Source organism: Mytilus californianus, unplaced genomic scaffold (assembly GCF_021869535.1).
Source record: "Mytilus californianus isolate M0D057914Y unplaced genomic scaffold, xbMytCali1.0.p SCAF_26, whole genome shotgun sequence".
NCBI lineage: Eukaryota > Metazoa > Mollusca > Bivalvia > Mytilida > Mytilidae > Mytilus > Mytilus californianus.
In genome coordinates, this window is record NW_026262675.1 from 3,192,475 (window position 1) to 3,205,064 (window position 12,590).

The 12,590-nt window shown below is 31.5% G+C and overlaps 1 protein-coding gene across 1 annotated transcript in view; it reads left to right on the top strand.

Moving 5' to 3' along the window:
* Positions 1–9,614, top strand: part of LOC127732750 (probable G-protein coupled receptor 158) — a 29,595-nt gene extending 19,981 nt beyond the window's left edge. The window contains exons 7-12 of the mRNA XM_052241941.1: positions 17–126; positions 560–777; positions 4,185–4,323; positions 4,662–4,767; positions 7,141–7,296; positions 8,603–9,614. Coding sequence (XP_052097901.1) covers positions 17–126; positions 560–777; positions 4,185–4,323; positions 4,662–4,767; positions 7,141–7,296; positions 8,603–8,689 — 816 coding nt within the window. The 3' untranslated portion in view covers positions 8,690–9,614. The remainder of the gene's footprint in view (positions 1–16; positions 127–559; positions 778–4,184; positions 4,324–4,661; positions 4,768–7,140; positions 7,297–8,602) is intronic.
* The last annotated feature ends 2,976 nt before the right edge of the window (positions 9,615–12,590 follow it).

Sequence of the window (12,590 nt, forward strand, 5' to 3'; positions counted from 1 at the left end):
ACCTTCTATTTTTCAGGGATTTTTTGCCTATCCAAAAGCTTTAGAATTTCTATGTGTCATACAAAATTGGGTATTTCATATAGGTTTCAACTTCATGTATGGCGCGTTAGTGGTTAAGACATGGAGGTATGTTCATATCGATTGCAAGTATCCTACTCATTTTATGAAATAATATATGCGGCAAAAGCTTCTTTATCAAATTTCATCGTATGAACAAATTTAAAAGTATGAAACATCTATATGAAAATGTAATAAAAGCTAGAGCGTGACATTACAAAAAAATATCTATTGAAAATTGATAAAAAAAATCAAAAATCAAGAAACACAATCTCAATGAAGAAAATCAGGCAAACACAGTTTGCCTACATCATTGATCTATTGTAATATTAATTCAAGCTTTCCTTTTTGCAACCTTCTAACGTAATAGCTTTACTTTATGGTCAATAAAATATACAATAGTTAAACATTAAGTGTAAACGATTCATTGTAAAATACGACAATAATTCTATATAAACATGATTCATTAGTTGTCAAACATATGAACTTCATATATTTTCAGAATAGCTGTAATTTTCAGACCAACAAGTAAATTGCAGAGAATTAATTTACCGGACAAAGAACTGTTAAAACGGTTTTTGCCAATGATGATATTTGTTAGTGTTTATCTATTAGCCTGGTCGATAGCAGAGAAAGGGGAAACAGTAACCTTAGAAACTTCCAGTTTATTAAAATATGACGTTTGTTTAAGTAGTTACTGGCTTTATGCCATTCAATGCGGTACGTACCTTTTTAACTCGAATGTCCACTACGAGCTTTTGCCATCACTTGGCGTTAGATTTCATCGTTCGTATATTTTTTCTTTGATATTCTACTCTGAAACCAACCGGTCTTTTGAAACTAAAATAAGCCACAAACTTTCTTATGGTGTTTTGATCTAGACTTTTTTCTGGTCCCTCCTGTTCACCCATCAGAGCCGCCCTAGCTAAAAATTTACCATAGGATAAAATACAAATAATTGTTCGATATCTCAAAAACCATAATAAAATTCGGATAGTTTGAAAGGTAAAAATGTCAAGGTTTACTTTTTAATTTTTTGTTGACGATTTCTTTTATGAGTAAAATATTTGACCAGTTTTAGATTTTCTGTCTATTATGTGTCATAAATATATAGAAATTTCATAAACAATTTAAACCAAAAGCAAAACAAGATTTACAACAATACAAAATTAAAACTTGATTAAAGCTCTGTAACCTTTGAGAGTTGTTGTAAAGGTTTTTGAACGCGCATAGAGCGTGTCACTCGCCATACACTAAACATATAATTTATCGTCCCCATTCCGAACGGACGTGGCTGCGTATTTTTACGTCTCGCGCAGCTAAACGGACACCCCTCTTAAGTATGAATTTAACTGCAGGATTGGAGAGATCCTGGTGACCATTTTTCTGTAGTCAACTTTTGTGATGTTCAATTTATTTTGTTGTGGTAGGGTCTTTGAAGATTTTACTTCTGAAATCTCAGTCAGGTATACTTTTACAAAGTGAACGATTCAGGCTCTTTGTAACCTATCGTTCATTTACGGGATGCATTTTATAAAAAAAAAAACTTTAAAATGTTGATCGTAAACCATTCCACAATGTTACATATGCATAAACAGATATTGTTTGTTGAGTATTAGTCAATGAGACAGCAACCCTAAAACACATTCAAACTAGAAAAGATATCTGATTGTCCAGGTTTATTTACATTAGTAATATTTTTTTGTTTATTCTTAACAATATTATTTTTTTTATTTCAGTATTTCGCTGTCTATAAACTATGAAAAAAATTTACCGTGGGTTTGATTAAAACAACTGATATCAAAACTGACAATACTATAACCTACAGATTTTGTTTCAATTCATCGCATATCTAACACATCTTTCAAATAAAAAAGGAATAATGTTCAACAGAATTTAATTGAGCATGTGGCAACACAAAAATCTCTTCTGTCGTGAACGATGTATGTGTTTAATTGAAATTCTCAGAAACACTGTGAATTCCAAGTTTTTGTAAGACAATCAAAATATTATTTTTGCAAGGAAAAAAACAAAATTGTTTCAGGCTCTTTCTACTCATACAACAACATAGTTGTCGTAAAATGAGAGTTATGTATCACATCCTTAGCCTTCTCCATGACTTCTTCAAAGGGATAAAACTCTTGTGTCTTGAATTTTCAAAAGGTTTGGCTTCCAGCGTCACTAAAGATACATTAATTGTCGAAATGCGCATCTGGTGCAGTAAAAATGTGTATCCTTTCGGAATTTTTGGTCCTCAGTACATTTCAACTTCGTACTTTATTTGATCTTTACCTTTAAACTTATTTTATTCGAGCGTCTCTGATGAGTCTTTTGTAGACGAAACGCGCGTCAAAATTATAAGCGTGGTATCTTTAATGAGTTTTCTTATGTGATTGTGCCTATACAAGATCGTAGTTTTTGAATGCGCTTCTGAATGCATGCATAAAGATCTTTGAACCATTAAGAAAGTGTCCAGTTTAGGTTCCCACTTTACCGAATTTCGGGCATAGTGCTAGACTGCATATGCATCCATCAGTAAGCGGGTGGTCTTCAATTGATAGGCTGGGGAAAAAGATACAGAATTCGGGTCTTTGGTTAACAATTCTCTAACATGTTTACTGTTCACGATGCCAATGTCCCCAAATATGGTATGACCAGCAGGGCTTTATTTGTATTAAGACGATGAACAACAGCAATCGGGAGGATTGGATGTAACATCCGTTGAAGGTAAAAGTCTCAAAATCCCTTTTATGATTTAAAATCTTGAATGCGAAGGATTTGATGTACAAATAAGAAATGACAGATCATTTAAGTAATCATGTATTGTTTTCTGTACAGAATTTGGGGGAAAAATATTGATAATATTGATAACATTGCAATTAAATATATTGTAAATGATCAGGTAAACATTTCTGATCCACATGTTGAGTAGATCTATATATTTTGAAGAAGAAAAAAATACGACGTTTCTTTGGTTTGATTTAGAATGATCAGGTAAACATTTCTGATCCACATGTTGAGTAGATCTATATATTTTGAAGAAGAAAAAAATACGACGTTTCTTTGGTTTGATAGCTTCCTCGTTTTCACAAGTCTTCTTTTCGTACAGATATACGCATTTCTGAGGTATTCGATTTATTTGGAAGTGTATATATTTCATATGCAGGAACTTGATTGTCAGATTTTTCAGTCTTAAAACCGAAGTCATATTTCACGTATCTTCAGAAAATGATTATCAACTATCTTCCATTATGTTAAAAAAAGATACAATGTATTTGATGTGTCAAAGGTATTTAATTAAAGTCATAAACCAGGTTTAACCCACCATTCTCTTCGGAAAATGCCTATACCAAATCAGGAATATGACTCTTGTTTTCCATTCGTTCCGTAGGTTTATTTAGTCGAACGTTTGATTTCGTCAATTTTTATGGACTACTCCCTTTTTGAGTTTACCTTGGAGTTCGGTATTTTTGTTAATACTTTTTTCAAAAAGAATAAAAACATAATATAAGACTTTTCTTGTTTCCTGAAAATATGAAAACAACACAGGCTCTTTGGGTATGAAAACCCCTTGTACTATTTTGTGACGTCACTAGAATTATCTGTAACGCAAAATGATAATTTCCCGTGCGCCTGTGTACTAAAACACAATGATCCATAAAACAATACAACACAAAATCATCGATTAAAAGAGAATAATAGTAACCTTGATAAAAAAAATATAAGGTTGCAACTCCTAGACACATTGACCTGTGATGGTTTTATCTATTATTTTTAGTCTCATTTAGCTGATGAAAGGTAAAATAAAAATCATACATTACACGCAGCAAAATCTTTTCCAAAACACATTCAAATTTATGAAATCGGCCATAAAGAATTTTTGTTTGAATCAAAGTTGTTTGGTCGAAGTGTTCACTGACCTATATTTTAAACATATAAACGTAGTCCCGTTTTGCAAATTTGCAAAGTTTATTTATATCTTGAAGATAATTCTTTGCAGAAATAAGCAATAACTAAAAAGTGTAATAATACATAGGAAGAAAAAGGAACTACCAAAACTATTGTACTATACATTAGACAACCAACAACACCCTACTCCTCCGAAATATATATATTTTTTCTTTCAGCTGAAGTTTGTCTACTTTTGGTTGGTGTGTATATCTGTTACATGGTGAGAAAAGCACCAGGTCATTTCAACGAAAGTAAATACATAACATGGGCAGTCTACAACGGAATCATTCTGGGAAGCTTTCTCTTGATTCTAACGTAAGTTCAAAAATGTTTCAATTAGTAATTCTAAATTCATGCAAGACGAGCATGTTGTGTTAAATCTAAATAAAACAATATGACAGATAGTAGTTTTCATCTCGTTTTAATTTTGCAAAGGTTCCTCCGTTTTTTTTTCCTTTATAATTTGTCTCTGTCTTTGTTGAATAATTGATCTCTTTTATAAACATGTATAAAGGACAATTCATTTATTTGTCTTACAATTGACATAACCAAGGTCACAAAACCTTAAAACTCTATTTCTTCATATACTTTACATTAATAATGTATCATTTTTATAATGTTGCCATAATTTTTATTTTTATTAATATTTCCAGACATTTGATTGGTCATTCATATGGACCAGATCTGCTGTATCTCTTACAAGGTTTACAGATTCAAGCATTTGTAACAATAACATTGACATTAATTTTCATTCCTAAGGTAAGCTTTTCTTACTTTTCGAGTTGTGTTTTGGCATATATGGAGGGAGCATTACTGTTAATATTTGCGAGCTTCATGTTATTTTTACAATAGTTGGTCTTTGTAGGATTTTTATGTTCGTCTATATTAAGTATGAGGACGTTAAGCCTGATGATCGGTTTTTAAGATATGCCATATATTTCTTTGTACGTGTGTTAGTGCTTGCTACGGATAGTTTGTTTGATAGCATGGAACGTGTACAACCGTAGCCAAATCCGGTATGATAAGAGTAGTTTTCTCAAAGACACGTGTTGAGAGAATGTCTTTCTTTTACCACTTAAAGAGAACCAGTAGAGAGTCTTTTGACATGTGAAATATAGTCTTTATTTCAAATTGACAAATTGATACTTGCTAAAAAATGAAATAAACAAAACTCGTGTACATCCTTGCTTGCAACTTGTTCTTGTATCCATTACATCCATTAACAGCTTCAAAAAATAAAGAATACTAATCACTAAGCAAAATGACTTGATTTCTCCTTCCGACATTTTCATGATGTCCTTCACAAATAATGCATCTCCAGTAAGTACTTACATCTCATGTATGCATATGAACATAAAACTAAGAAAAGATTTATAGCTAGATCTTTTGAATGAAATTTATGCCAATTGACAACTCAAAATTAACATCTCTGACGAACGCGATGATTTCAATTTTCCTTTTTAAAAATTTTCATTACTGTATTTCAGTAATCAATAAACATCACTTATTACAAATAATTAGTTTAAGGCAATTTATGGCAATAAAGTTTGCATAGTGTGAACATGCACTAGCGTAACGTCTTATCTTACGTCTTATGTAAACGTCAAGGGAAAAGAGGGTTTGTTACATTTGAGAAATTGGAATTTGACAATTGGAAAGTTGGAAAGTTGGAATCATCACGTTTGCATTTAATCTAGTTTGAAGTCGTCAGTCTGGGTCAATTTCGAGGAAAAGATCAAGTAATGAAGCAGACCTTCTGTTCTTGGTAGATTAATTGTAGCATGGAATTTCATACATGTAATATGTTTGCTGTAAAACCACTTTCATTTACTACATGCCTGTAGCATGACCATGAAAGTTAACGATAATCGTTTCAAAAAAGTAACATAACAAAATTACCAAACTCCAAGGAAAATTCAAATCGGAAAGTCCCTTATCAAATGGCAAAATCAAAAGCTCAAACACATCAAACGAATGGAAAATAACTGTCATACTCTTGGTACAGGCATTTCCTTATGTAGAAAATGGTGGATTAAACCTGGTTTTATAGCTAGCTAAACATCTCACTTGTATGACAGTCGCATAAAATTCAATTATATTGACAACAATGTGTGAACAAAACAAACAGACATAAAAATGTAAAAAATTGGAGTACAGCAGTCAACATCGTGTTATAATCTTAATCACCATAAAAACAAACAAATATATCAATTAAGAAAAACAAAATGGCTTATAGACAAAGAACACAAGCCAAAATGAAAGACAGGAATACAAAAAATTACCACAGCACAACAACACATTGGCGGAATGCACAAGTACCGAGCCACGCCAAAAGGATATTCCAAAAATGGACTAAACAGTAAAGGTTATTAATTTACAAAGACAAATAAAAGAACACTATTACACGTAATTAAGATGATAAACAACGTCAGTACATAGAATTTATACTTCAAGACCATCATGTATTATTTGTGACGTTGATACGGAATATTTATCAACTAGGTCTTGGTATCTTCCGATGAACTTTTTTAGAAAAAGGACGAGACATTTTTTGACATAACCATGGTTCATCAACTTTCTGCTCAGACACTGGTGACGTTTCATAAAGTCTGAGTAGGAGCTGCAAGCTCTTGAATACCGAATGAGTTGGGAAATGTATATCCCACATGCAGGTAAAATTGATATATTGCTACTAAGGTGGGGAAATTGATAATTTCAAAATTAAAATCGTCTCGTTTGTCATAGATTCTGGTACTGAGATGACCGCTTAAGTCAAATTCGAGGCATAAGTCTAAAAATGAGGCGGAGGAATATTTATCTGCAAATGTTGTCAGGTTAAATAGACATTGGTTCGTGAATTTGTCTTTATGTAGTAAAAGTCTTTTTACGAACATTAAATTATCTCTTATTAAACACAAGGGAAAATGTAAAATGCAGAATTAAATGCGAAAAAGATATCTTTGGTGAATTTGGCGAAAATGACATAGTGTTTTAGTTATTAGTTATTTACCATCTGATATAAGTGAAATCCATTTGCACTATGACATTCTGAAAAGTTCATAATTCCTCACACAAACTGCATGTTTACATGTTACTCCCTTGATAGTGATAAGATATTTTTCTCTATTCTAGTTATTAGCATTATACAAAAAAGAGGATGTAAAGAGAGCCAACGATACCTTCGCCACGGCTTACGCCAGCAAGTACATCAGAACAAATAATATTGAAAGTGCCTCTTCTAAGACAGTTAGTACACAGACTTATGAAAACGTAACACCAGGCCCTAAGGTAATAAAATAATGTAGAATTTCCTTACTGAAAGAAATGACTATTGTAACAATATCTAAGGTCAAAAGCTACTTCCATTTGGAAAAGGGGTAAGATATATTAAAGGGACTGTCTGACTTGTAGTAGTTTTTCATTTGATCTGATTTTCACATCAATTTCGGTTCATTTTCTTGTTCCTTGTTTGTTCTTCACTGCATCAAAATTTAAGATCTTGCACACTGAAGTGTTATGTTTTGTATCGCAAAGTCATAATTTTGCACTTTATGACGCAATATAACTTTATAAAGACATGTTATACTTAAAGCTAATTTTAAAGGACAACCGTTTGATCTTAGGGAACAAGGAGTTTTCTTTTTTATACAATATTTGTATTTACATTATATAAGTAAATTTTCACATATTTGTGGATAATATTTCATTTATAAAAAATACAAACAAAAAACGATTGGATTTTTAAAACAGTTACAGGAACACTCCTGAATATTCGTCTTTTAGTTAAATCGTTTAAAATTTCAAAAAATTGAAAAAATAAAATCAGAGAAGTTCTTATTATTTACGTAAATATCAATAGATAGCAAAGTTTTTTTTTTAGCAGGTTCATTTGGTGAATCTGAAAAGATATTTGAGAAAAAAAATGCCAATTAGAATCAATGCCTGCCCGTGATGGGCAAGGTATTCACTAAATTGAACGAAATGAGCAATTTTCATCATTATTCCTTCATTGTCTTAATTGTTTTGGTAACATTAACGATGGGACAATGAACACAAAGTAATAGAAAAATAAAGGCAACAGTAGTATACCGCTGTTCGAAACTCATAAATCGATAGAGATAAAAACAAATAAAAAGCGTTCAATAGCCCTTTGGTGACGAATTAAAAAGCATTACACAAGGACAAACTATCTCAAAGCATACCATTTAGATTGAGCAGCATCAATTGTATTGTTATTGTTTTAATATTTTAATTACTAGTAATTAGTAAAATACCCATGACCAATTGTGATGTTTATTTTAATAGCTAAAATTCACTTCGAAAAGAAGATGTCGATGTCGATGCGGTTATTAGTTGTGATTTGCTTTCCTTATAAGGCATCAAAAACTAGATAGGTTACGCATGATCAATCACTGCACGAGGGATATCAGTTTGAAATACCAGGTTATGATTTAACAAAATTTGTAAATACCAAGTCTCAAATTGTTTTCTCGCATCTTAATAGAGTTATGTGAGATAGAGTGTTTGAATTGCTATGAAAGTTTAGTTTTTTTTATTCAAAATTTTAAAACTATGTTGCAATTTTTTTTTTCAGGAGAAAACGTTTTGGACGTCACTAACCAAGATTTCTAATAATAGAGTAGAACCCATCGTCGACCATTTGTCTGTTCCAACAACATGATAACAACGAAAGTGAAACAATCATAAAAATCAGTCTTAAGTGGTTAACATCCATAATTGTCAAATAGTTAAGAAAGTTCCCGAGTGCTCATTATCTGTGTTATAACCACGAAGTAGTTGAACTTTTATGAGTGGTACATTTAAATCATATTCCAAACTCATATAAAACCATCTTAGTTTTACAACATATGGTATATATAGGCAAAGAAAGGGTGTATGAACACGTGTAAATCCTGCCACATTGTGTAACTGTAGGTGTCAGACCACCAATTTTAAATCCCTATACATTCAACCAAATTTTGCAATTTTTACAGCTTTCTTAATATTTTACCTTAACTTAAACTTCATAGAAACCAGGTATATCCTGAATTGTACATGTATCACCTTTCTACATGCCAATTTTCAACCCATGTTTAAAGTCTTGTAAGAAAGAACTGCCTTTCGGAAGACAAGTACTAGTAAAAATAACCCCTAGTTTTCTGGAAATCATAATTTAGTATAATATAGAGCGCATTAATCCTCAAGTTTTAATGCAAACTCTTAGACAAGTAAATTTTGTCTCAAAATGGTCTAAATATATTTCTCTTTCACCAAAAGTTTCATTTCTGCAAATTTGTGGGTTAGTTTAAGTAAACAATAGCACTATTTTGTGTCAGAGTAGGGCTACTTTTACCTACGTTCTAACTTGGAGGGAGTGAATTGGTGGTCTGACACCTGTACCAAGTCAAACTATCTTGACGATGTGTTCTTCTTTGCTGTTTGTCTTAGTTTCTTTTTCGTTTATTTTCTGTCGGAGGAATCGGTTGTTGGTGGTTGATGTGGATTGTTTAAATTGTGCTATATTTTTGACATTTCTGTAATCCATTTTTGATGAATTTAGTAATATGTTGAAATATATATCAAATAAATAGATTCATGACAACGAGTTTAAAGCTAAGAATAACAAATATTTAAACTGAAAAAGTAGAAAAATGCAACCAAAATATAATAAAGGATAAAAGGGCTATCAATACATAATATAGGTCAATATGCGCAACTCATTTAAGGTAGGCAGTAATAGTAGCATTTTCTTTATTTTCTATGTTTATATCATAAATTTAGATTTGTATGATTGCTCGTGTCGAAGCTAAGACACTTTCTCGTGAGTGGTTAAATTTCAGGGTACAACGTGAGATACAATTTTCCGTAATTTTGGAAACCCAAAAAAAACCTGTGTGATACGACTTTAAAGAGAGAAAATAATCATATTTTAACACAATTAAATTCTCTTGAAATTCTTTACAAACATTTAATAAATCCGTAGTTTCAACATCATTATTCTATAGTCCTCTGCTCTTAAAAAAAAACCACAAATGGTTCAGCTCAGCCAACTATAAAAAAATAGCACCATGTCTAGTTTCATTGCACAAAGATTGTTTGATTAAATGTTATTATTATACTTCATGTCAAAATGCAAGATTTTTATTGGTTAATACGAGGGAGACAATTTACTATATCGCATGGTAAATACTCTATTACCCTTCACGCAGACGCTTTCTCAAGTGTGCGCTTTAATAAATACGGATGATTGTTATGTACAAGACGACATAGTTTATTACTTTGAATTTGAAATTTAATAGACAGTAATAACAGAACATTCAATACAATAAATTAAATAACACATAGCTGAGAGGGTGATAGAGCAGATTGTTACCCCTCGAAAAGACATTGTCAACCTTGGCTTCGCCTCAGTTGACAATGTTTTCTCGGGATAACAATCTGCTCTATCACCCTCTCAGCTATGTGTTAGTTATATATAGTTGCATTTTCAATTTGAGGCGTGTAAGGATATTGTTCCATATTTAAAATATTACTTGTGATTTTTCCATGTGTGATCGTCTTTGGTATGACATTCTTAATTATAATATATTTTTGTTCGTTTTTGAATGAAAATAGGTTGTTTCAGCACTTTAATATTGCTATAAGTTATTAATTCTTCATACAATGTGTTAGTTTTATATATTTCTTCCAGTATACCCTCACAGGTCACAAAATTGCATTTAAACTAGAAAGATATACCAAAAACTTTATTTATTTTCGAAAACTAAAATACTTAATAAATATTACCACAGGAAACCTGGTTCAAATTTAGAATACTTTTGACTTTAACATGATTGTCCCTTTAATTATGTTTTCAATTTCTTAAAAGTGTTTCAGGATTAATATAACCATGTATCATTGAGCAATGAACAGTTGGTTTTTAAGGAAACATTAAGTAACAGTACTCTGTTGGATAGTTGTCTCATTGGCAATCATACCACGTCTTTCTTTTTATATTATAACATCTCACGTATGAACGACTCCAAATAATGCTATGCACAGTTTGTGACATTACATAACGAACATAATCGTCTCATCAGTGAATAGCATTCACTGTTACAAATTGTGCATTGGGTCGTTAGCAATACGATAATTGAACTAGTAATACCAAAACTTAATAAATGATTCTTTTAAAAAAAATATTCTATATGCACATTTGGTTTGAAGAAAAAAAGTATCCGGGGATTTTGATTACATCAAAGGATTGTGAAATAAACCGGGTTATCAACTACTAGATACGACTCCTTGGTTTCCATTGCTGATACTATATACAGTCTTGATTTAAAAAGTGAATTAATTGGAAGGTGTAAATACACTATTCAAGATTAAACATAGCACGAGTCAGGGTGAAATACTATCCACTCATCTGTTCCAAATCTTTGACCAGGATCCTTTGGTAGAATTTGAACAAAATACTACAAAATGTATGTATAATAGGCTTTCATTTAGGAAACATGTATTCTAAAAACAAAAATGAACTGCAATTTATGTTAAATGTACCGGGCAGACAAAACTCGACTAAAATGAATACCCAATGGGAAATTAAAAAACCCAGGATACAAAATTTTAGCACGAAGAAATCGTTCAACCAAATCACATTGAATTTTGATGGATAGTTGTCTCATTGACAATCATACCACATCTCCTTATTTTTATATTTGTACAAAGAAAGGCTATGTCGACCATATGTTGTTATAGTTGTTCATTATTGTTTTGTATCTCTGTTTTTCCGGAGTAATCAAATGTTTGTAGTTGATGTAATTTGTTATGTCGGTTATTTTGGGGAAGCCTGTTATTTCTTTATATGTATTATTATACATTTGTATTAAGGTTGATGACCCTATCTGTAGGCCTTAGTATTACGAAATTTTCAAAGTGCAACAATATCAGTAAACATACAGAATAAAAGTGACGTGCCATTTTGTACATACACCAAAGGTAAACGTTGTTCAAAGCAATACTGTTAAATATGTCATTGCATTTAATAGAAAATAAAGCCAAGAGTTTTGCAAAAAAACCCTCGGACTTTATAACAGAGATTTTTGTTATAAAATTGTAAACATAGATTACTCACTTTCTTGTCCGTGATGTGCTGGCGTTATGTCTCATCTAGGAAGTGTTTTTTTCTACAGGTAATCATCTCCCCACTTTGATAATGGAGTATAGATTTATGCAATACGAACACTGTAGTTTGAATTATTATGAATGTCAGCAGAGTTAACAACTTTTGTAACTCACTATTCAGTTGATATTCTGAAAAACGTTTTAGCCTAATTTGCCTAATGTTTTCCACATGAGACGACGTTTTGCACGTCAATTACCAAGATTTCAATGATATCTAATAAAAGAAAAGAACATATTATTACAATGTTTGAGTATCGTCGATCATTTGACTGATCCAACAACATGATGATAATGAAAGCGATATTTAGTCCAATTTACGACTTTGGTCTTCTTCAGAGGGAACATCCATAATTGTCAACTTTCTACGTTTGTTTCTAAAGGGCGAAAAATCAGTACTATAACAAAGATACAAATGAACT